Source organism: Crocodylus siamensis, chromosome 2, assembly GCF_052110815.1.
Source record: "Crocodylus siamensis isolate JL-2025a chromosome 2, ASM5211081v1, whole genome shotgun sequence".
NCBI lineage: Eukaryota > Metazoa > Chordata > Crocodylia > Crocodylidae > Crocodylus > Crocodylus siamensis.
The window spans coordinates 169,040,121-169,062,985 of record NC_143396.1 but is presented as its reverse complement, the minus strand read 5'-3'; the positions used below and the strand labels follow the sequence as shown (position 1 = coordinate 169,062,985).

The 22,865-nt window shown below is 58.9% G+C and overlaps 3 protein-coding genes across 5 annotated transcripts in view; 1 reads left to right on the top strand and 2 right to left on the bottom strand.

Moving 5' to 3' along the window:
- Positions 1–221: 221 nt before the first annotated feature.
- LOC149871224 (glycine N-acyltransferase-like protein 3) lies at positions 222–3,881 on the bottom strand. 2 transcript variants are annotated; one of them, XM_090032182.1, is made up of 6 exons: positions 3,743–3,881; positions 3,439–3,566; positions 2,236–2,343; positions 1,927–2,053; positions 1,602–1,722; positions 222–1,235 (listed from the first exon to the last, which is right to left on the bottom strand). In XM_090032182.1, exons 2-6 carry the CDS (start codon positions 3,514–3,516, stop codon positions 791–793), a joined length of 879 nt encoding a protein of 292 aa, XP_089888308.1. In that variant the 5' UTR covers positions 3,517–3,566; positions 3,743–3,881; the 3' UTR covers positions 222–790. The 2 variants fall into 2 exon arrangements, with proteins under 2 accessions (XP_089888308.1, XP_089888307.1); XM_090032181.1 differs by lacking the exon at positions 3,439–3,566 and having other exon boundaries at positions 3,743–3,855.
- Positions 3,882–8,929: 5,048 nt separating this feature from the next.
- On the top strand, positions 8,930–11,599 carry POLD4 (DNA polymerase delta 4, accessory subunit). 2 transcript variants are annotated; one of them, XM_090032179.1, is made up of 4 exons: positions 8,930–9,362; positions 9,539–9,736; positions 9,840–9,951; positions 11,253–11,599. In XM_090032179.1, the coding sequence occupies exons 2-4, from the start codon at positions 9,541–9,543 to the stop codon at positions 11,275–11,277; spliced, it is 333 nt and encodes a 110-aa protein (XP_089888305.1). In that variant the 5' UTR covers positions 8,930–9,362; positions 9,539–9,540; the 3' UTR covers positions 11,278–11,599. The 2 variants fall into 2 exon arrangements, with proteins under 2 accessions (XP_089888305.1, XP_089888306.1); XM_090032180.1 differs by lacking the exon at positions 8,930–9,362 and having other exon boundaries at positions 9,425–9,736.
- Positions 11,600–13,270: 1,671 nt separating this feature from the next.
- LOC149871222 (MLX-interacting protein-like) overlaps positions 13,271–22,865 on the bottom strand; it is a 28,542-nt gene continuing 18,947 nt past the window's right edge. Inside the window, exons 4-18 of the mRNA XM_090032178.1 lie at positions 22,516–22,605; positions 20,956–20,997; positions 20,623–20,806; positions 20,228–20,323; positions 18,918–19,055; positions 18,077–18,114; positions 17,338–17,803; positions 16,762–16,805; positions 16,354–16,441; positions 15,668–15,744; positions 15,296–15,412; positions 15,011–15,138; positions 14,756–14,882; positions 14,299–14,428; positions 13,271–13,782 (exon numbers count right to left, since the gene is read on the bottom strand). Of these exons, the coding sequence (XP_089888304.1) occupies positions 13,661–13,782; positions 14,299–14,428; positions 14,756–14,882; positions 15,011–15,138; positions 15,296–15,412; positions 15,668–15,744; positions 16,354–16,441; positions 16,762–16,805; positions 17,338–17,803; positions 18,077–18,114; positions 18,918–19,055; positions 20,228–20,323; positions 20,623–20,806; positions 20,956–20,997; positions 22,516–22,605 (1,887 nt within the window). The 3' untranslated portion in view covers positions 13,271–13,660. The remainder of the gene's footprint in view (positions 13,783–14,298; positions 14,429–14,755; positions 14,883–15,010; positions 15,139–15,295; positions 15,413–15,667; positions 15,745–16,353; positions 16,442–16,761; positions 16,806–17,337; positions 17,804–18,076; positions 18,115–18,917; positions 19,056–20,227; positions 20,324–20,622; positions 20,807–20,955; positions 20,998–22,515; positions 22,606–22,865) is intronic.

The window sequence follows — 22,865 nt, the reverse complement described above, 5'->3', positions numbered from 1 at the left end:
TCCTTTAAGAAGTATTTGGATGCCTATCTTGCTGGGATCCTTTGACACCAGCTGACTTCCTGCCCCTGGGGCGGGGGGCTGGACTTGATGATCTCTTGAGGTCCCTATGAAATACCAAGAAGAAGATGAGGAGGGAGGTGGGGGAATGCAGCAGCGTACCCGGGGGCTGGCTGGGGGAGATGGCAGGTGAGGGGGACACAGGTCAGACTACAGGACACAGGTGAGTGTATGCAGCTTTATTAAATGGGAGGAGGGAATAGCTGGGGCGGGGGGGCTGTCTGGGTGCCCGGGGTAGTGCAGGGGACCAGCAGCGGCCTTAGGGGAGGGCAAACTGGGCAACCACCCAGGGCCCCAGACTTTAGGAGACCCAATTTTTTTTTTTTTTTTTTTGGGGGGGGGGTGAAGTTTTTGCAAGGAAATGGATGTAAGGGGCTCCATATGACTCTTGCACAGGGCCCCAACAACCCTAAGGCCACCGCTGAGGGGGTTGGCAGTGTGGTGCTACAGGTATGGAGTGCAGAAAGGAGGCTACCCTTGAGAGGCCTGGCTATTGGGTGCAGGGGACAGGACAGAGCCCTTCAGCCTGGTTTTGGGACTCAGGAGTACAGGAAGAGGGATTGCCCTACCTGACATTTCAGGCTTCCAGCCAGAGGGAGGGGCCTGGAGACGAAATTAGGTGAGCCGTGGCCTTACCCAGCCATGCTGGCAGCCCTCAGCACCAGTCCATGGGGAATGGCTAGGGGTACAGACTGGGACTAGGCTCAGCAGTGGATCCAGAAACTGCATCCAGCTAAAAGTCTGGAAGAACCCAGGCAGGAAGGTTGCCTGGCACCGGGCTGTGGAGGATGATGTGGCACAGGTTAGTCTGGCGCTGGAAGCCAAGCCACTGCTGCAGTCTCTGCATGGGGTGGTTGTCCAGTGCCACATTACCATAGATAGGGTAACCCTGTGCCTGAATCTTTTGGGCCAAGATAAAGCACAAAGCACTTGAGTAGCCACGGCCACGGTGCTCGGGCAGGGTGTAGCCAATGCTCATGGCACCAAAAGGATCAGTGATGTTCCAGCTGATGGGGTGGCCCGCGGCATCCAGGAAGCAGATGCTGGGGAAGCTACGGATTAGCATGTCTATATATCGCCGGCTCCACTCGTTCCCTCCATAATACCATGTCTTGTTCAGCAGATCAACATGGGAGACATCCAGGTTTGAGAGCCTCATGGCAGGGTCCAGCTTAGAGCTGCAGAGAGAGGGTGCTAGAGTCAGATGGGAGGGCCAGCTCAGAGGTGCAGGGAAAGGGGAACAGTAGCTCTCAATAAGCCCCAAGCCAGGGCACCAGCTACCTCAAGAAGTGAGAATGGGGCACAAGCCTTTTGTCTCTTGGGGATAGTAATTCTGACCCAGTCTCAAGGTCCAGCCTTGGGCAGCAGAAAGGGGGACACTAGAGCTACGAGAAGGGAGGGGTGGGTTCACTGGTATGGGGGATGGGGAGCAGGACAGGGATGACTTGGGGACCCCATTTAGGCCTAGCTTGTGAATTCTGGCCTGGATACAGAGCAATGAGATTGCTGTGCTGCCCTCATGGGGCTCTGAGGCAGATGCTGACCTGACATCAGGTATAGCGCTGGAGCTCGGCAGGAGATACACCAAGTAAGTGGATGGGTACACCTGGAAGCCCTTGGCCCCGGCAATCTCCCTGGAGGCTTCATACACGCTGTCCTGGAGCCCTGCAGGGGGGGAAGCAATGCACTGTGAGCAGGCGTGGGGGACCCTGAATAGTGCCCATGTATGTGGCGGGGCTTGGACTGATGGAAGTGAGGGGGAGGGGGTGAACTAAGCCCAATGAGACCCAGAGCTCCTGTGCAGTGCCTAGGGTCTCCCCACACCTCAGCTCTTGCTGTGGGGTTCAGGGGGAATGGTCCCTGACTTACCATGTATGCGGAAGGTCTGGGCCCAGTTGATGGCCCCAGGGCTGCTCAGCAGTGCCCGGTAGGCATCCAGGTCCCGGTAGAAGGCTGCGTGCATGTTAGCATAGAAATCAGAGTTGTCTGTTGCCACCTGCCAGGAGACGCTTGCTGAGAGGGAAACTCCAGGGAGGAGAAGCAATCTTCCCACACCCCAAGTCAGCTATCTTTTGGGCCACACTGGAGCAAGCATCTCCCATGAGGGAAAGGCCCTGGCTCCAGCCAGCCCCACAATCCTCCACGGAGGAGCTGGCACCTGCCAAGGGGGAGTCCCACCTCCTTGCGTGGCCGGGTGAGGACAGCTTTGAAGTTGGGCCACGAATCCACCAGCACCTCGTGGCCAGCTGGATTCCCACGGCTGATGTTCATCACGGCACCAAGAACCTGGTGGAGACAGGGCAGAGTGTCAGAGCCAGGCAGGGGGAGCCACAGGCGTCAGGGACTCAGACCCATATGAGGAAGGGAGACCAGGGTGATGCTGGCTCCCACATGGCTATCAGGAACCCCCTGCTCTTTGGCTTGGGGGTGGGTTCAGCTCCTCATTACTCCCTGCCTCTCTGGAGCCTTTGGTCCTTCTCCAGTCTCCCCTGGCATTTCCAGAAGGGTGGGCATTGCCACTAACCTCAACCAGGATGGCTGCCACCTCCCTGTGCTTTCAATGGGGCCAAAGCCAGAGAAGGGGGAACCCCAGGCCTGGAAATGTGAGGGGGCAGGATAGTGAGAGGAGGGCTGGGAATGGTGCATGGGCTAAAGTAGTAGGTCTGGGAGGGGAGAGGGAGAACGCCGAGGGGCAGAACGGGGCTGGGACCAGTGTGTGCCCTGTGGGCTGGTCCGGGAGCTGTGGGGGGGGAGGAGGCTGAACAGAAGGTGAGGAGGTCCCATGCTTCAGGTACCAGTCTGAGTGCACGCTGAGACCCAAGGCCAAACATAGCCACAACACCCAATGGCGCCTCTGGGACCCTGAGTCATGGGGACACCCCTCATACTGCCTCCTCTCCCCAGCCCTCTGTCTCCTGAGCTACTTTTGCTGAATCTAGAGATTTGCTCCCTGTTCGGTGGCCACTTTGGATTGATGGGAGTAGAAGCTGCCCACGCTAACTGGCTGGCATGGAGGTTACTGATGTTACGGTTGGCTGGCAAGAGAGCCAACCAGGCTGTGATTGGCTGTTGGACTGCTCACAGATATGCCAGGTGAGCAGCAGGAATTTGTGCTAGGTTTGAACTTTGCACAAGCAACAATTGGGCAACCCCAGAAGAGCAGCTGGAGCTGGGGGGAGGGGGCTGGACCCCCAGTGACCCCATATCCATGTGTGGGGGGGGGGGGGTAGCAGAAACCCCCATAACCCAGAAGGAAGGCTCAGCCCTCCACTCAGCATTTGCACCATCACCCAGGGCAGACAAGACCATCCATCTCCTCTGCCCAGTCTTTGGATGAATGTGGGGGGTGTCACTCAGGTCTCAAGAGCAATCTCATATCACCGGCAGCGTCTCGGGCAGGGCCTGTCGCAGCGCTCCCTCCAGCAGCTGCAGCTTGGAGGAGCAGCTCAGGAGCAGCATCGCTGGCCGGATCGAGCCCTGGCAACCTCCAGAGGGGATACTGCAGGCACCTGGGGAAGGGGAGATGCCATCAACTCCCTTGGAGCCAACCCAGTCCCCCACCTTCCCCAGAGAGACAGAGAAGGCCACCCCGCAGAGAGACCCTGCAATTAGCAGACCTGCCTGTCGGCTGTGTTCCCCAGCCAGCTGGGGCTGCTCTGGGCAGGGCAGGGGGCTGTCCACTCACCTGTACGTTCACTGTCCCTGCAGCAGGGGTTGCACTGGGGAGCACAGCAGTGATGGGGTGTCCGTAGAGCAGGGTGGGCTCTGCCTGGTAGCGGCTGGTCTTGCCCTTTGGATCTCTGTCTCAGGGGCTGCTGCAGCCTCTGATCCCAGCAAATGAACCATTAACAGAGTTGGTGCTTGGCTGGCCTGAAAGGCAGGGCAGGACGGGACAAGAACATTTCCTGGGCCTGGTGCAGTAGTAGCGGCTGGGACCCAGGAGGCTGGGAAGCAGGGTACATCTGTACCATCCTCCCCAGCAGCGGGTCTGTCTGTGGGGAGCAGGGCAGGAGTGCTGGCTGGGGATGGCTCCAGGATACTGTCGCTCAGAGGTTCTCAAACTGTGGTCTGCAGACCACCACTGGTCTGCAAGCTCCATTTAAGTGGTCCACAGAAAGGTTGCGGAACAATCAAGGTGGTGAAGCAGCTCTGCAAAGCGGTGACCGGTGTCAACAGACTAACCAGAGAAGTGGCACTGTACAGGCACCCTGCCAAACACCAGAGGAACCTGTCACACCCCGTTTTGATGTTTGTGTCCTGTCTTAGGAGCGCCCTGTGGAAGACCAGGAACCTCCTGTTGTACAAGCACACAGACGAAGAGGCAGTAGGCTGTGTGTAAGCGGCGCTGAGCCAACTCCAGACCTACTACCAGAAATTGGCCATGGAGAATGAGACAGAGACATGTGGCACAGGACCGTCCAACTCCCCCTGAACAGGAAACGGGGCAGCAACGATGAGGAAGAGGAAGAGACAAGTGGAGCTGAGGACAGTGACAGCAGCAGTGAATTCTTCAGCGAGAGCTGGAGCAACAGCGACATGGACGACAGGTGAACTGAGTACGTGACCCTGCAAGCACGGTGGGAATGAAAGGAAAGGGCTGCCTGGTTTGAGAGACCAGAGTTAGTTTGGTTGTATGTGTTGTATGCAGAGCGGATATTGTAACAGGTTCAGGTGGGCCTTTGTATGGGTGCGGGCCGCACCAGTGCGGTTTTTGTAACAAGTTTAAGGTTTTTCTTTGTAGAGTGATACTCAGAGTGTAGATATATATAACCTCATATATATATATATATATATATATATATATATATAGACATATTTTTCCAAAAAAATAAAGATCTATACTTGTAAGGGGGTGGTAACAGCAAGGAAGAGGAAGAGAGAAGTGGAGCTGAGGACAGCAACAGCAGTGGCAGGTCCTCCTCACCGCCAGGAAGGCATCGGGGATGAGCCGCTTCCTCTGCATGGCTGCAGGCCAGCGGGCAGGACGGGCTCAGGGTGCGGCGCCCCCAGGCTGCGGAGACCCCACGCGGGAGCTGGAGCGACAGCGACACGGACGACAGGTGAACTGAGTACGTGACCCTGCAAGCAGAGTGGGGCTGAAAGGAAAGGGCTGCTTGGTCTGAGGGATCAGGAGTTGCTTGTGTATATTGTAACGGGTTCGGGTGGCCAGCACGTCTCTGTACGGGTTCTGATTTTATTAGGGCATCGTGATGGGCAGCCCAATTTTTCTTGCCAGCCCCCAAGAGTCAAAGTGTAAGTCGGCCCTGCCCGGACTCCACTGCAAACTGGCCCCCGGGCTCGCCCTTCACCTCCTCCAGGGCTGCTCAGGGCAGGTGACCCCGGCCACGCTCCAGTCCACCCTCGGCCCGCGTCACCCTGTGTCTGCTTGTGCCCAAGGCGCTGGTCAGGAGACGGGACATCCCTGGCCCAGCTGCGTGCCCGGCTCCACACCCCCAGGCTGCCACCCCCGTCCTCCTCCTCCTCCCCGCTGTGCCCCGGGTGGGGCCGCTCAGCACCCGCGCAGACTCCATCCTGCGGGGCACTGAGGGGGCAATCTGCCGCCCCGACCCCTTAGCCCGGGAAGTCTGCTGCTTCCCGGGGGCCCACATCCGAGACATTGCGGAGAGGATCCCGCAGCTCCTCCGGCCTACAGACCACTACCCCATGCTCCTGATTCATGTGGGCACCAATGACACGGCTCGGAGCACCCCCAGCCAGGTCATGAGGCGCTACAGGGAGTTGGGACCGGGGCTTAGGGGTCTGGGAGCTCAGGTGGTGTTTTCGTCGATCCTCCCAGTCTCAGGCTATGGGCTGAGGAGGGAGAGGAGGATCCACGCGGTGAACCAAAGACTGCGGCGCTGGTGTTATCGGGAAGGCTTTGGCTTCCATGACCACAGCCCGCTCTTTGGAGAGAGAGGCAGCAAGCTGCTGAGAAGAGATGGCCTCCACCTCTCTCCCCTGGGGAGGAGGCTCTTCTCAGCCAGGCTGGCTGACCTGCTCCACCGGGCTTTAAACTAAGCCCGCTGGGGGATGGGGGGACTACTGTCCCTGCTGGCCCGCTGAACGGCCCTTGCAAAGCCAGCGGACCAAGGCACTTAAAGGAGCACTTAAGGGAGCCCACCCCTGCCCCAGCCCTGGTACAATCTGTGGGCAAGGCAAGAGCCCCCAAGGGCACACTTGCCTGCCTGTACACTAATGCCAGGAGCCTGGGCAACAAGCAGGACGAGCTCGTCCTCCTGCTCAGTGCAAAGAAATATGATGTCATTGGGATAACGGAGACCTGGTGGGACTCCACCCATGACTGGACCACGGGGATAGAGGGCTATACCCTGTACAGGAGGGATTGTGTTGACAAAAGGGGCGGGGGTGTAGCTCTCTATGTGAAGGAAAGCTACATGTCCCTGCAAGCTGATGTTGGCGACCGGCATGGACAGCTAGAGACCCTCTGGGTAAAAATTCGTGGGGAATACGGCACAGGGGACACAACGGTGGGAGTCTACTACAGACCTCCCACTCAAAGTCCCGAGCTTGACCAGGAGTTCGCCCAGGAACTGACTGAGGCCGCTTGCTCCAGGACCTTGGTTGTCATGGGTGACTTCAATTACCCGGACATCTCGTGGGAAGATCACTCAGCTAAATCTGAGCGGGCGCAAAGCTTTCTCTCCTGCGTGGATGACCTCTACCTGACTCAAGAAGTCTATGGGCCAACGAGAGGCAAAGCGCTGCTTGACCTGGTACTGGCTACAGGGGACGACCTAATCGGCGACCTAGTGATCGATGGGAAGTTGGGTGACAGCGACCACAAGCTGATCACCTTCACCATCCGCCGTAAAGCTGGCAAGTCAGTCAGCAACACAGAAGTCCTTGACTTCAGAAAAGCCGACTTTGACAAGCTCAAGAGGCTAGTCAGTCAGGCCCTCAGGGACCATGACCCCAGGGAGATGGGCGTTCAAGAAGAGTGGCTGCTTCTCAAGGAAGCGATCCTCAATGCACAAGCTAAATCTACTCCAACACGGAGGAAAGGCAGCAAGAAGGCACAGCAGCCCTCCTGGCTCTCCAGGGACCTAGCAGACCTATAGTGGCTAAAAAGGAAAGCCTACAAAGGATGGAGGATGGGATTCACCTCCAAGGAGGATTACTCCGCGCTGGTCCGGTCCTGCAGGGAGCAAACCAGGAAAGCCAAGACTGCAACTAAACTCCAACTAGCTTCAGGCATCAAGGACAACAAAAAGTCCTTTTTCAGATATGTGGGGAGCCGGAGGAAAAGCAAGGGCAATGTTGGACCCCTGCTAAACCAGATGGGGCAACTGACGCCCAGGAAAAAGCCAACCTATTAAATAGGTACTTTCCGTCAGTCACATGGGATGCCCATGCCTGCTATGGGACAGGGAAATCTGGGTGAGGGGGATCCCCTACCCTCCATCAATGCTGACCTCGTGAAGGAACACCTTGAGAAGCTGGATACCTTCAAGTCAGCTGGCCCTGACAACCTGCACCCCGGGGTACTCAAGGAGCTGGCGAGCGTCATAGCCCAGTCCCTGGCACGGATCTTTGAAAACTCCTGGCGCTCTGGTGTAGTGCCAGAAGACTGGAAGAAGGCCAATGTGGTGCCGATCTTCAAAAAAGGGAGGAGAGTGGATCCGGCTAACTACAGGCCCATTAGCCTGACTTCTATCCTGGGGAAGATCTTAGAAAAGTTTATTAAGGAGGCCATCCTTGAGGGACTGGCCCAGGCTAACATCCTAAGGGATAGCCAGCACGGGTTTGTTGCGGGTAGGTCTTGCTTGACCAATCTCATTTCCTTCTATGACCAGGTGACCTATCACCTGGACGAGGGAGAAGAGATTGATGTCATATATCTTGACTTCAAAAAAACTTTTGATCTGGTATCCCATGATCACCTCTTGGCCAAACTGGCCGGTTGTGGCTTTGGCTCCACCACGATCCGCTGGCTGGGAAACTGGCTCCGTGGTCGGACCCAGAGGGTTGTGATTGATGGCAGTCACTCATCGTGGTGCCCTGTGACCAGTGGAGTCCCTCAAGGCTCTGTCCTGGGACCCATACTGTTCAACATCTTCATTAACGATGTGGACATTGGAGTCAGGAGTGGACTGGCCAAGTTCGCTGATGACACCAAACTTTGGGGCAAAGCATCCACGCCAGAAGATAGGCGAGTGATGCAGGCTGACCTGGACAGGCTCAGCAAATGGGCAGACGAGAACCTCATGGTGTTTAACACCGAAAAATGCAAGGTTCTCCACCTTGGGAGGAAAAACCTGCAGCACCCTTATAGGCTCGGCAGTGCTACGTTGGTTAGCACTACGGAAGAAAAAGACTTGGGGGTCATCATTGACCACAAGATGAACATGAGCCTGCAATGCGATGCTGCGGCTAGTAAAGCGACCAAAATGCTGGCGTGCATCCATAGATGCTTCTCGAGCAAATCCCGGGACGTCATTCTCCCCTTGTACTCGGCCTTGGTGAGGCCGCAGCTGGAGTACTGCGTCCAGTTTTGGGCTCCACAATTCAAAAAGGATGTGGAGAAGCTTGAGAGAGTCCAGAGGAGAGCCACGCGCATGATCAGAGGTCAGGAAAACAGATCTTACGATGACAGGCTGAGAGCCATGGGACTCTTTAGCCGGGAAAAGCGCAGGCTCAGGGGTGATCTGATGGCCACCTATAAGTTTATCAGGGGTGACCACCAGGATCTGGGGGAACGTTTGTTCACCAGAGCGCCCCAAGGGATGACGAGGTCGAACGGTCACAAACTCCTGCAAGACCGTTTCAGGCTGGACAGAAGGAAGAATTTCTTTACTGCCCGAGCCCCCAAGGTCTGGAACAGTCTGCCAGCAGAGGTGGTTCAAGCACCTACATTGAACACCTTCAAGAGTAAATTGGATGCTTATCTTGCTGGGATCCTATGACCCCACCTGACTTCCTGCCCCTGGGGCAGGGGGCTGGACTCGGTGATCTCCTGAGGTTCCTTCCAGCCCTAATGTCTATGAAATCTAATGTCCCGAGCCCGTGCTGCCGCCCCATGCCCAAGCCAGAGCCCCAGCAGCGCTGCCCGAGCAGGGGGCTGCAGACCCCACCCCCATGCATTACCCAGGCCCATCACCACGCCCACGTCCCGCCCCTGCCTGTGACGCCACAAGGAGGTCGGAACGCAATGGGCCCCAGCAACGCATGCGCGCTTGACCCCGCCGCGCAGGTCTCCGGGGAAAGGTGTTCGTGACGCCCCCTTGGCGCCTTCCCGCGCAGTGACGTCACTGTGGTGGGGCAGCGCGCGGAGGGGCCGGGACCAGGTGAGGGACGCGGGCGGGGCGGGGGCTCGGACGCCGGGGTCCAATCCGCGGCCTGGGGCAGGGGCAGGGGCAGGGGGTGGGGCCGCGGCCGCGGCCGCGGCCGCGGGCAGGACGCCTGGGGTCTCCGCGACCTGGGGGCGCTGGACCCTGAGTCCGTCCTGCCCGCTCCCCCGCAGCCATGCGCAGGAAGCGGCTCATCCCCGATGCCTTCCCGGCCGTGAAGAGGCCGCGGCGGGACTGCGCCGCCAAGTCCCCGGGGGCAGGACCCGCCGAGGAGCCCCGGGCCGGCCCGGCCCCGGCCCCGGCCCCGGCCCCGGACCCGCTCGACCTGCTCAAGAACTTCGACCTCAGCCCCGAGTACGGACCCTGCACCGGTGAGACCCCCCCGCCCTCCGGAGGGGCGCGGCCGGGCCGGGCCGTGCCCCGAGGGGCTCCTGGGCTCCGAGCCCGCGCCTGACCCCCGCCCTGTGCCCGTAGGGATCACGCGCCTGCAGCGCTGGGAGCGGGCGGCGGCGCTGGGCCTGAGCCCCCCGGACGCCGTGCGAGAGGCGCTGCTGCAGCACGGCGGGGACCCCCGCATCACCTACAGGTGGGTCGTGGCGGCTCCCAGGAGCTTCCCGAGCCTGGGAACTGGGCACTGGGTCCCTGCCCACGGTGGGAGGGGGCTGGCGGGGCCTGTGCTTGGGGCTCCCTAGCTGGGCAGGGGGGGCACTTGGGTGGCACAGGCAGGGTGCAGCCAGCTGTTTGAGCTTCCCCCTGGAGCAGCCTGGTCCCTTGTCAGGAGATGCAGGATTGAGCCCCCTCTGGTAGGGACAGGCTGGCTGAAGTGCTGGAGGTGAGAGGGCAGAGCTGACAGGGCTGGGAGGCCGGCTCACCCTCCTTGCAGAAAGCCCCATAGCGAAGCAGGCCAAGTCACAGCATCCCGCCTGGAACAGACTATTTCTGCCTGCCACAGGCCCGCTGACACTGGCCCCGTGCTGCAGCCACAGCAACACTCCAGGGGTAGAGTCCTGGCAGAGCCATGTGGGCGGGGTGCCCTGGGCCAGGCCAGCGGACATGGATGTGCCTTCGGGGCCAGCAATGCTTCCCTGGCCCATGCCCGGAAGACTTCACCCCTGAGATGGCAGGTCTGGCCCCACAGCTGGGTGGGGTAGGGGAGGGGTGCTTGAGTTGCCTCTTGGGTGATGGAGGGAGCCCAGCCCCCGTCTTGACCCCCTTCCCTACCCACAATCAGCAGCCAGGCTTCAGCTATTTCAGCCTGTGCGTGCTTAAGTCAGGGAAGGGCTGAGTGCTTGGGGTAGGACCATGAGGCTACTGGATAGGCAATGGAGGTGCCCGTCTCCTGCCCTAGAATCAGGCTGTTGAATCAGTTTCAGCTCAGCCCAGCCCTGTTCATGTATCCCCAGCGGGGGCTGACTAGGACCTGCTGACCTACCAGGTAGCAGTTCAGTTGGGACGGGCAGTGACTTGGAGGGGAAGTGTACGGTTCCCTGCCATACAGCACTCCTAGCGTCCTAGGAAAGCATTGCAGCCAGCCAGCACTGCCTGCCAGGGGACAGGGCCTCCTCCTCCGCCCTGGGGCCACGCCCTGCTCTGGCTGGTGGGGTGTCACAGGGAAGCAGGACTTATAAAGCAGGGAGAAATGTGTGCCCTCCCCATGCCCCACAATGAGGACTCACTGGCCCTGAAAGCTGATAGCCGTGCGACTCATCTGCCTCCAGCCACATCATTCATTCAAGTTGACCATAAAATCGTGTCTCCTGAAGACCCGCCATGCGGCGCTGCGGGGAGCCAGGCGCATTCCAGCCTTGGCCCCAGTCAGGCCCAGGGGTGTGCCAGGGCAAGGAGCCGAGTCTCCCCAGGAGTAACCTCTGTCTGCTTCCCCTACAGTCTCTGGCACGAGTACCCACTCTGAGGGGGAAGTGCGAGGGGCCCGAACAGCTCCTGATATGAAGTGGAAGGGGGACCCTGCGCTGGTGCCCAACCCCCACAGCGAGTGCTTTGGATCCTGAGTGGAAAGCAGCTTCACTCCAGCATTAGGCAGAGGATTCTCATCCCCAGTGCTTTGGGGGAGGAGCAGGAGGGGGCTTTGCCAAGGGCATGGTGTGTCCAGGGACACTGCAGGGATGCCTAGTGCAACCTTGCTCCCAGCAGTCTGACACTCTGCTGTGCTTGGTGCTGTCCATTTGCCCAACAGCCCTTGGCATGTGTGTTTTGAATTAAACGCTTGTGTGAGAGCCACTGGCCTGCTGCCTTCTAACTGCGTGGTACAGGGAACGGGTCTCCTGGGACGGTGCCAGCTGGCTGGGAGGATATGCATCAGCCCCCTTGGGCAGAAGTTGCACAGTTAGAGCTAGCCAAGTGCAAGTGCTGATATGGTCAGGGTGGAGGGCAGGCTGTGGAGGTGAGGGCTCGCCTCCCCTGGAGCCCTGAAACCTGGAGGTTATCATGTTGGTAAGCACCTTGTGCTGCCCAACTGGTGGCTGGGGCCCAGAACCACAGCCTGGTGGGGGCAGGGGAAGTGGGCTGTTGTGGCAGCCCCTACCACAGTGGGATGCAGGTGCCCCCTGGTGCCCTGTACGGCCACTGCAGGAAGGCTGGAGCCACAGCCAGGCAAGTAGGGCCCAAGGTCTAGACTAGAGCAGTGGTTCTTAACTTTTTTTTCTGCACCAGGACCCATTTGTAAACATCACTGGCCAGTCCTGACTCCGTGCCCCTCGCTCCTCACCTGCTGCCCCCAGCCCCCCAGTGTATGGGGGGGCCCCAAGCAGCCCCTTGGAACTCTACCAGCCTGCAAGGGAAAAGCCAGAGTTTCCACTGTTTTTCTCTTTTTAAGATTCCACTTTTAAAGTCTGATCCTGTTCACAACCCTTTCGTATATGCTTGCAACCTACGGATTGAGAAATACTCATTTAAAAGAACCAAGTTCCAAACACTCAGGAGGTGGCAATGCCCCTGCTCCGGTACTGCACCTGCTGAGCAGCTCTAGACTCCTGTTCCAGTACGTCCTAGACCCACTGGAGCAGAGCTGCCCTTGCCAATCCACAGCTGCAGCACTGCCCAATTGGTGCCACCACTACCAGGGCTGGTCTCATGCAGAAGGCAGATCCTGACTGGAGCTAGTGGGGTATGAAGCAAGTACCCATCACACTTTCCACCCCTTGCCTAGGGGTGCTGGCTGAGCTGCCTGTGCACAGCAGCAGTCCACGTCCCCTGGTTGCAACTACTTTCTTTCTGGCCCTTAGTGTCAGGCTTGCTTTTAGGGGTTTGTGGGAGAAGCACCTTCCCTGGGGGACCATGCCAGGATCTTTGCCCTGAACGCCCATGTGTCCCACCATCCTTCAGATGCCTCTGAATCCTGAAGATGCTATGGCCCTGGGGGGCTCCCCCTGCCATAGCCACCCAGAGACTGCCTCACTCCTGGAATCTGGCAGTGGGGGATGGGGGGAGGTTCTGGCAGGAAGCAGGCAGCCAACATCCCCAGAGCGATAGTGTCAGGGAAAGGTGGGGAGGGCCCAGGGTACATTAAGGGAAATGCAGCAAACAACAACTTCCTTGCAACAGGATGGGCTGCCCCTGTCAGACTGCAGCATCCCAGGCAGGGAGTGCCCCCCAGCCGGGGTCCCCTTTCCAAGGCTGCGGTGAGGTGGGGCAGAGTGTGCTCCCTCATTCAGAGGTAACTGCCACTCTTGGCCAAGGGCTCAGAGGCTGCAGGAGGGAGCAGGGTCACCCATGGCTGAGGAAAAACTTGGCAAAAATAAGAGTCCAACTGCTGGGCACGGCCCTGAGCCTCAGCCTGTGGGGAAAGTGGTGTAATGCCCTACAGCAGGTAAGCAAGGCAGCGAGTGCATGTCTAGCTTCCCCAGTCTGCTCCTCCACCCAACAAGAAGACAGAGTACCTGCTGGCATCCAGGCTCAGGGGGGCTTTAATGAAGGTCCCAGTCACTGTTGCCTGGGTGTTTCCCCCACCTCCCTGCCATGGACCATGTAAAGGGGACTGTAGTTTCCCCAGATCCCTGTGTTGGGGGAAAGGAGCTATTGATGACTCTGCCTGGATCCCTGAGATCCCCCTTCTGTAGGGGCTACAGGGGATCTGAGCCCTGAGCCTGTGTCCTAGATTCCTTTAGCTGCAGATCCATCCATTTGCCACTTCAGGCCTCTTCCCTGGCTTCCATTTTGCCCAATGTATCTGATGTCTGTATTGGGGAGAGGAGGCTGTGGGCAGTGTCCCTGGGACACGGCTGAGGCATGGACTCTTCTCTGTGGACAGGGGTCCTGACAGGAAGAAGGGGCCCAGGTTAGGCATGGCCCTTGCCATGGCTGGGGCAGCTGACAGCTTGCAGGGCCTGTTCAGGGAGCCGGGAGGGCTGCGTCAGGATGGATGTCATCTTGCTGAGCTGCAGGAGGGAGCTGGAGATGGCTGGGAGAGAAAATGGGAGAGGAGGTCAGCTCAGGGTCAGCCCAGATCCTTCCCACCTGGCCAGGGCCCTGAGGAGGGGCTGATACAGCGGGTGCGGAAGGGAGACAGCCCCTCTGATGGCCCAGCCTACTGATCGGGGTAGCTGGCAGTCCTGGGGCCATTTAGAACTTCAAACTTAGCTCTTCAGACCTAGTGGTCAGAGCAGCAGCCCCCTGGATCCTATCCCTGTTCAGGAAGAACAGTGTAGTGGTTAGAGCAGAGGGGCTAGGCCTCCCTGCGTCTATCCCAGCTCTGCCACAGATCCATCATGTCATATTGAACCGTATCCTCCCCCTGCTCTGGTTTGCCCCATGAATGGGGGAGCTGAGGACACCCATGTTCAGGTGTGGAGGGAGGGTGTCTTGGAGCTGCTGGTGAAAGGCTGGGGAGAAAGCACCCTGCAGAGCAAGTGGGGTTGCAGAGGCAGAAAGGCCCCTTGTTAGAGAACCAGACACTGTAAAAAGGGGCAGTACATACCAGGACGCAGCATGGGCAGGGCACAGTGCTGCTCCAGCCAGCCCAGCACTGACTGGCAGAACTCCTCTGTGCTGCTGGTGCTCACCGCCTTGCTGTAACTCTCAAACAGTGGCCTGATGATCACGCTGAACTGCAGTCATGCGGGTTAAGGAGATACACCTTCTGCCTGCCCCCAAGGCCCTAGGGGGACGTCCTAGCAGCTGGCTCTGCCCCCTGTACTCCCACTGCCGCATGGAGCTCCTGCCCCCACTGAGGGGCAGTCTCTGCCCCATTGCCCCCTCCATCCCGCCCCAGTGCCTATCTTTGTCTCCTCCCCCAAACCCATCAGTTTGGCCTTGAAAGGCATCACCACTGGCTCTTCCACCTGCAGAGCATTCACTCCTACCCAGTCTACCCATCTTGGCCCAGAGCTCAAGGCCTGTGCCTCTGCCCTGGGCTCAAACCGGGTGGTGGATACGAGCCAGAAGCGCCAATCCTGCAGGGTACGCCGGCGCACATAGTCATTGTAGAGCTCCACAGCGCGGTCTGAGCTTGGGGGTGCCACCACTGGGGCCCCACTGGGGGGCAGCTGCCGCTGGTACTCTCTAGGGCAGAGCCATGAGGAGGGCAAAGCCCACAGAGGTGCTTCCCCACCCCCAATCTGCACTCACCCAATGGCAGCACTCAGCTCCTCCAGCTTGCCACATAGGCCCTGCCCCCTGCCTGTACTCACCCAATGGCAGCGCTCAGCTCCTCAATCTCGCCCCGCAGGCGCTGGGCTGTCTCCTGGACCTGCTGACGCTCCTGCTGCAGCCGCCCCACGTAGGCCGCACTCCTCTGCAACAGCATGGCCTTGCTGAGCTGGGGGAGCACAGAGTGTGAGACCTGCACAGACCATGGGGACAGGCAGACAGGACAGAGAGGACAGGCCAGGGTGAAGCAAGGACAGGGTGTAGAAGCAGATGGATAGGGTCAGTTGGACATCACATGAGAGCACATGCTAGGGCAGGGCAGGTACCTTGAAGCTGGGCTGGGCAGAGCCTTGCAGCACCAGGCTGGCAAGGGCATCAAAACTGGAGCTGATGTTCATGCGCCGGGTGTGGTCGGACGATGTCAGGGTGGGTCTTTGGCCGCCCTGTGAAGACCAGTCAGAATGCAAGGTCTCAGCCCCTTCCTTGGGCACCAGGGCTTCCCCCAAGTGCAGGGAGAACCAGGAGCTAATGTGAGTCTCAACAGAGCCCCCTGCAGCCCAGCACACCCCTCAGTGTCACTCCAGAGCCCCACCTTGACCCTCCTTGCACAACAGCGCCCCTAGTCCTGCAGTTGGGTCAACACTGACTGGAAGAGGAAAGCACCTGCCTCAGTGGGGCAGAGGTGAGGGCCTACATACCTTGGTGCCGGGGAGACTGCAGGTCTGGCGGGGGGAGCAGGACCTTCTGCGCTCGGCTCCATCCTCAGCCTTTGGATCTGGCAATTTGCAAAGGGAAAGTGTTGGGAGCAAAAAGACTTTTGTGTCACTCCCAATGGCCAGGCTCCAGAGTGGAGGGGCACAGCAGGTGAGCCTCTTAGCCCAGCCTCTCCAGGCGAGCAGGCCAGTGAGGGAAACACCTCAGGTGAGCCCTGCCAGGCACAGCTGGCCCCACTTCCCCAGTGCTGACAGTGTCCGTTTGGAAGGGGCAGAGGGGCCAGGAACTGCATCCAGCTCCCCTAGACCCAGCCCTGTTGGGGCACAATAAGGGCAGGCTGGGCCCTACATAAGCAAGGGCTGTGGTCTGAGCAACAGTTGGCACTCTGGGGAGGGTAGCTTCCTGCTTATAGGCTAGGACCCTCTCCCCAAGCTACCTGTCTCCAGATGCCCCTCATTCCCTTCCCTCCAGCTGTTCAGGAGACACGCCAGTCCCCGGCTAAAGCCAGCATCCCCCTCACCTCCCCAGGAGCCCCCTCCCCTTCTGGTACCCCAAGCCCAAATCCCTTCCCTCATGCCACCCTCATGTCAACAGCTCTCCCCACCACTACCCTACCCTATCATGATCCCAAACAAGGAGGGGCCTGCAGATTGGCACCCATCCATCATACCAGTGCCAGAGGGGGCAGTGCTGGAGTGAGGGTGGGAGGATTTCTCCGTCAGCAGAATGCCTGCAGGGCCCTCCGGGATGCCGGAGATCTGGAGGGGAGAGACATGGAGGGAGTCAGCAGGAGAGGATAGAAATCTGCCCCCAATTAGAAGCACAGGGAGGGCAGAAGAGGGCACCCCAACCAAGCAGGCAGCCTGGGAAATTCCATGGTGATTGGGCTTATATACCTCCCTTCCAGGGGCCTGCCGTGACACTAGGGAGGCGGTGGAGCTTGCACTGCCCAGCCCTGCCCTCCCTAGCAGGGGCACTATGACATCAGGGTGAGGGAGGAGCCCAGTCCTCCCCTCCCCCAGCCTCTCTGCCTGCCCCACCACAGGTGGGGCAGGGGGACATATACAAGGGTTCTTACCTGGGGAGAATTCCTGGCTGGAACCAGCGGCTGGGATGTGGGGCCTGGGCAAGAGGCATAACCAGTTAGACACCAGTGTAACCCTGCCCAGAAGACATGGGCCACAGCTCTCCGCTGCAGAAACCAATGGGTACAGCAACTGACCAGCCTTGGGTGCTGGGCCTGGGCAAGACTGAGGGGTGGGAGCTGCCCTGTGTATCCCCCGGCCCCCTACTGTTCCTCTCACTGCACCCTAGACCTGCCATGCCCACCCCACCCCCAACAGCAGCAGCCCCTGTGCACCACTCCACAGCCAGTGAGCCCATCAACCCCCAAACAAGCCCATATCCCCCCAATCCATGCCTGCCTCCTATTATCCTCCCCAGCCAGCAACACACAGGCCGGCCCATCTTTCTGTACCCCAAGAACCCTCCCCGCTACATACCTTTTCCTTCCTGCCTCTCCTGGTACAGCGATGCCCCTTACTTCCTCCTGCTTCCTTTGCCCTGACATTCAGCGCCCAGGCCCTGCTTCCCCCCATCCCTGCCACCCCCCTCCCCAATTCCAGGCAGCCTGGGCAGGATAGAGAATGCTTACCTTTTCTGAGCAGTTGGGTGAGAAAGGAGCTGGAGGGTGCTGGAGGGCAGCAGGAGGTAGGTGCAGGGGCAATGCGCTGCAGCTGCCGACGTCGCCCTTCCTTCGGCACAGGGCCAGACATGGGCACAGCAAAGGTGCCCCCCAGGGCTTCCCCACCAGGGTTGGAAGCAGCTTTCTCAGCAGTCGCGTGGGTGATGACAGAGAAGACAAGGGTAGGGTGGGTCTGTAGGTGCAGGGCAGGGGGAGCAGGTGGAGGTGGGCTGACCCGCACTGGGGAGGTGGGGAAGAGAGGCAGGAAGATCTGCTGCCCATTGATGGGAAGAGGAGGCTCCAGCTCCAGGGGAAAGGTGACAGAGTCCTCAGCCAGGTGCATCTCCTTGGGACTGGTGGTGCTAGGGGTCACGTCTGTGTCACAGGTGCTCGAGATGGATACCAGGGGGGAAACATCTGGCAGTGGCGTGGAGGCCTGGGAGAGGAAGAGAGAAGCGAAAGTCAGCTCCAGGGCCTCCACCAGCTAGGGATGCACATGATAGACATCACTGAGATGTCAGGAAGGGGGTGGAGCCTGCATTGCCCAGCCCTGTCCTCCCCACAGTACATGCTGTGACATCAAGGGAGAGGGCAGAGCCTGCACTGCCCAGCCAGCCTCTCTAGCAGGCGGGGAGAGGCACAGTACACAGGGAGGTAGCGACTGATCTCTGCAGGGAGGGGCCTGAGCAGTCAGGTGTCTGTTACTTACCTGGAGGGCAGCTTGGGGGCGACAGGCAGCCAAGAAATCTGTGAAAGGGAAGAAAAAAGAGTTAATGGTGTTGGAAAAAAGGAAGGAGAGGGGGAAGGGGGAAGAATGAAAGAGAGAGAGAGTGAATGCAAAAAGCCCAGGTAAACGTGAGCAGAGAAATCATATCACCAATCACAACTTCACAGAGAATCAGGTGGAAGCAGCCTAGGGCTAGGCCAACCCAGGGGCTGTAGACCAGGATGGAGGGGCATGGCAGAGCTGAGGGGGGGTGGGGAGAGGGACCCTAGGGCTGGCCTGGGCCAGCAGGGGGCCACAGGTAAGAACTTCAGCCAAGCTGAGTGGGAGCCCAGGTTGGAAGAGCAGGGGGCTGGAGAGGACTGGGAGGCTTCAGCAGGGCTAGGAGGGAGAGACCAGGGCTGGAGGAGAATTTAAGGGGCTGAGGGCCAGGATTAGAAAACTGCAGCTGATGCACCCTGGGGCACACAGGCCCGCTGGGGTCTATGGGGCTGTCAAAGGGTAAGCTGGCTGAGTCAGAGTTGCAGGGGGAGTACTGGGGGAGATCCTTGAACACAGGGACAAGCCCCTAATGATGATGAAATAGTGACCCAGATACCACCTGCAGCTAGCCGCATCTGGGAAATGACTTGGAGAGGTTACATATCCCAGCATACATTGCTCGGATGTACACCAAAACATCTCTGCCAGCAATGGAGCAGTGCGTGCTGGGACAGGCGCCCCATCATAAGGCAGCTGGGATGTTGGTGTGATCAATGGCAGGGATGGGTGCTTCTTGGGCACTGCCCCTGGCGTGGTGTTGGTCACACAGATGCCAACTCTATACCTTTCCTGGCAGCAGAGACAGGAGCGACAGACAGGAAGAGTTTCAGGGAGTCGGAGGAGGAGGTAGAGGCGACAGAGGAAACACTGCTGAGCCGCAGGCTAGGACAGGTGGCCCCCGAGGGAGAGCTGGCCAAGCTGCCTGGGTCCCAGCAGGGGAAGAGAAAGACAAGCATTCAGAAACAGCAGCTTTGTGGTGTGTTTCCAGTGCCTACCAGCAGCCTGGCAAGGTAGCACTTGCACAGGGTGTCCATGTTGCAAAGGCAGCTCTGGCCTTAGGGGCTTTCACAATCTCCCTGCCTTTTCCCTTGAATAAGCCCACCACACAATGTCTGAATGAAGACCTAAACCCCATACCCTGCCCCTCAGAGCCACCAGATTCCCCCGACCTGAGCCAGCACCCCAAGAGAAAAGGCCTGTGTCCTAGACCTTGCTACACTGTACCAGTCAAACCCCTTGCCCCGCAGCTGGATTAGAGCCAGCGGCTCTTCAAAGGGAATAGCCCTATAACCCATTCTTTGTTCCCCTGAGCCAGGCAGGCACCCACCAGAACCTCTTAAATGGGAAGGCCCAATCCTAGGACAGCTGTCTTGGGGGACAGCTACCACTGATCTTTTCATTCCCTTTTCCATGCAGTGAGTGGCATTTACCCCTCCTAAGCAGGGCATAACTCCCAGCCTACCCTAGGGGCAAGATGCAGGCGAGATGCAGTGCATGGGATAGGCTGAGCTGTTCTTTTTGCAGCTCTGCTCCAATGCAAACACCAGTGGGTAAGGGGGCTGGAGAGCTACATATGGGGCAGGCAGCAGGGTGGGCGTCTGATATGGGGCCAGCTTCGAGGATCCATCTCTGTAACAAGTGGAGCTAACCATGGGCTGGTTATATGCCAGACAGCTGTGACCCCCACCACAGAACATGAGCCAGGTGCACACACGTCTCTGGGGAGGAGGTACCCATGATGCTACAGTCTGCAAGAGAACAAGGACTAGAAGAGCTGGGCCCTTTGACCTCACCTGACACAGCAGGGAGGGGACAACAGGCTGGATGGATCAGAGCCATGGGGTAGCAGAGTTTGATGTGGCCTGTCCATGGGAGATCAAGGTTGGCAGGGCTGGCTGGTCCTGATGCAGCTCAGCATAGTAGAGGGACAGGTGCCAAGCCAGCTGGCATACAGTTGACCCCTGCCAGGCACTGGGGTCTGACACATTGAGGGCTCTGTACACCCTGTTTCTGGCATGCAGCCCTTCTGTATGTGTGCCAAGAATGCCCGTCTCATCCCAGTACTACCCTAGCGTGACAGCCAGCATGACTCACCATGAATGTGATCCAAGGTGTCCATGAAATCCTCCCCAAGGTTGGGGTGCAGCTGGGTCAGCGTGGGCTGAATCATGTCTGCATTCCCTTGGTGAGCTGCGGGGAAGAAGCCGAAGGAGTGGGGGATGGTCAGACACACCTCTAGCCATTCACACCCACCCCACCAGGGACTGGTTGGGGCACTGGCGTCCCTCTAACACACAGAAAGGGGGCAGGGATCCAGGCAGAGGGCTCCCTGAGGGATATGGGGGGGATTCAGCACCAGGGAGCCCCACCAGGGACTGGAGATACAAGTCCAAGAGGGGAACCCCCGCAGACAGAGGGGATGGGGCTGAGACCCCTGGGGAACCCCAAGGATGCCGATAGGCCAGTGCTGAGGCTGTGGAAAGACTCACCCAGCCCACGAGGGTTGGGCCCACCATAGGGGTTGCGAGTGTAGAAGATGGTATCAGCTAGGTTAGAGATGTGGATGTCCAGATCATGCAAGGGGTCCAGCTCCATGGGGAAGTCATCCTCAGCCTCAATGCCCAGCTCCTTCTGGAAGGCATCAACTGTCCCCTGCTCAGGGAAGGGTACATACTGACAGGGGGATTAGCTCAGAGCCAATTAAGAGCAATAGCTCTCATTGGGGAGGTCAGGGCTATGCCAGTCCCAACCCCCCCAGCAGGGGGCACAGTAGGAGTGGGGCAGGGGCACTGCTGGCTATAGGTAGGGCATGAGACCTGTACCTGAGTGGGTAAAGACACAGGCTTATCTTTCTTATTCTGGACCTGAAAAATAAAACAAAGAGAAACTTTAGGACATGAAAAGGGTCCTTTGCCAGGAGCTGGGTGTGCTGGCTGCTCTGTCATGAGCTGGCTGCCCATTCATTCCCCATCCCCAGCAGGTTGCAATCACACTGAAGCATCACTGAGGGCACATGGGTCACGGGAAGGAACACAGGGACAATTAGGCAATAGGTACGGGGGAATCCCACCCCCAGCTTTGGCATTTTAGCAACTCGTGAGGGCTGCAGAGGTGGTGGGTGGGCGGGTAGGATGCTGGCAGAAATGAGTCATCCAGCAATGGATAGACAGATGGATGAGTTTCAAGGAAAGCCCCAGGCCAGGCACTGAGTCACTCTGGATCCACACACCAGCAGAGGTTGAGTCTTGCCACCAAAGGCCTGCTGCTCAGCAACCCCTTCCCCTCCCCTGGCACAGGGATTTCAAAGCACTTTGCACCCCTTTGTGGGGGCTGCTCTAGAACAGGAGTGGGCAAGATTTAGGCTGCCAAGGGATTCTAATCTGGCCTGTGGCGGATCCCTCAGCCCTATCTGACCCAGGTTCAAGAGGCAGCTCAAATCATGGCACATGCAGCTGGTCCCACTGCCTCAGGCATGCGGTGGGGTGGGGCTTCCCAGCAGCCCCTGTGGCGGCAGCTCACTCTGCCTGGTTGCTGCTGCCAGTGTCTCTGATGCCATCACCTGACGCAACACCACTGGCCTGGCCCCTTTCCCCACACCCACTTCTGGGGGCACTGGACAGAGTGGGCAGATGGGGTGTCCATGGAGACTGGCTTAGGACCTGTTTGTGCAGGATGCACTTGGCTGGGCAAATGGGATGGGGCTGCGGGCAGGCAGGGAGTGGCACAGGTGGGCAGAACAGGAATTGCAGGGCGGTGGCAGTGCGGGGCCAGGACCAGGGGCAGAGCTGTGATCCACTCCTCACTCGTGCCTGCATGCAGAACCTGCACCCTTCACAGAGACATGCAGGGAGAGGATCACAGCTCTGCCTCAGGCCAGAGCTGTCACCACCCCACAATCCCACTCCCAGACGCTACTCCCCACTTGCCTGCAGCCCCATCCCATGTATTCGGCAGAGCAAACCCTGCTGACTGGGATCTCAGGCCGTTCTCCTTGGAGACCCTGCCTACCTGCTCTGTCCAGCATGGTGATTGGTGCAGGACAGACAGTTCTGGATAGGATCAATTGCCCTTCCACCCCCTGGCCCACAATAGCCCACCAAAACTCCTTAAGTTGCCCACCAGACCAAATAATTGCCCCCCAGTCTAGACCGTGTCTGACAGTTGGACAGACTACAGATCTCAGGTCCCCACTGCCCTAACCAACCCCAGAAGTGGATCAGGGTGATGTAGCAAATCAGGAAGCTTATTGTGCTGCTACCTGAGCTGTGGACACACAGGTGGTAGCCCCCAGTGCTTTGGGTGGGAAAAAAGCATCCCTCAGGACAGTTGGAGGGAACCAGAGTAATGCTGTGGGGTGGGAAAGGAGTCAGGGAAGGTCTTACCTGCGTGCGGAAGTAGGCCCTCCACTTGTGATACTCCCGAACGACAGCTTCGATGTGCCGCTTCCAGTATTTCCCCTCCATGATCACAACCTGTGAGGCAAGGATATGGCAAGCAAGAGCTGCTCAGCAAATCCAGGCACTGAGAAGTCTAACATGCCAGGCAAACTACATGGATGGAAAGGCTATCACAACATGCCTTGGGGGCCTTCCCAATGGACTGCAGGCTGCAGACCTGGTACGCAGGCAGTGACTGAATACCCACAGCAGCAGGTGCCAGTGGCAGACAGAGAGTAACTCTAAACTGTGACACAGAAGTGTTTTCAGCAAGATTAGTGTGTGTAGAAGCAACA

Bases quoted from the DNA above. Each gene is read 5' to 3' on its own strand.
- LOC149871224 (XM_090032182.1), bottom strand. From the start codon at position 3,516: ATGCTGCTCCTGAGCTGCTCCTCCAAGCTGCAGCTGCTGGAGGGAGCG. The intron at 2,344-3,438 runs GTGATATGAGAT...TGTCTCCACCAG, and splicing joins CCCTGCCCGAGACGCTGCCG to GTTCTTGGTGCCGTGATGAA. The intron at 1,723-1,926 runs GTAAGTCAGGGA...CCCCCCCTGCAG, and splicing joins CCAGACCTTCCGCATACATG to GGCTCCAGGACAGCGTGTAT.
- POLD4 (XM_090032179.1), top strand. From the start codon at position 9,541: ATGCGCAGGAAGCGGCTCATCCCCGATGCCTTCCCGGCCGTGAAGAGG. The intron at 9,737-9,839 runs GTGAGACCCCCC...CTGTGCCCGTAG, and splicing joins CGAGTACGGACCCTGCACCG to GGATCACGCGCCTGCAGCGC. The intron at 9,952-11,252 runs GTGGGTCGTGGC...CTTCCCCTACAG, and splicing joins GACCCCCGCATCACCTACAG to TCTCTGGCACGAGTACCCAC.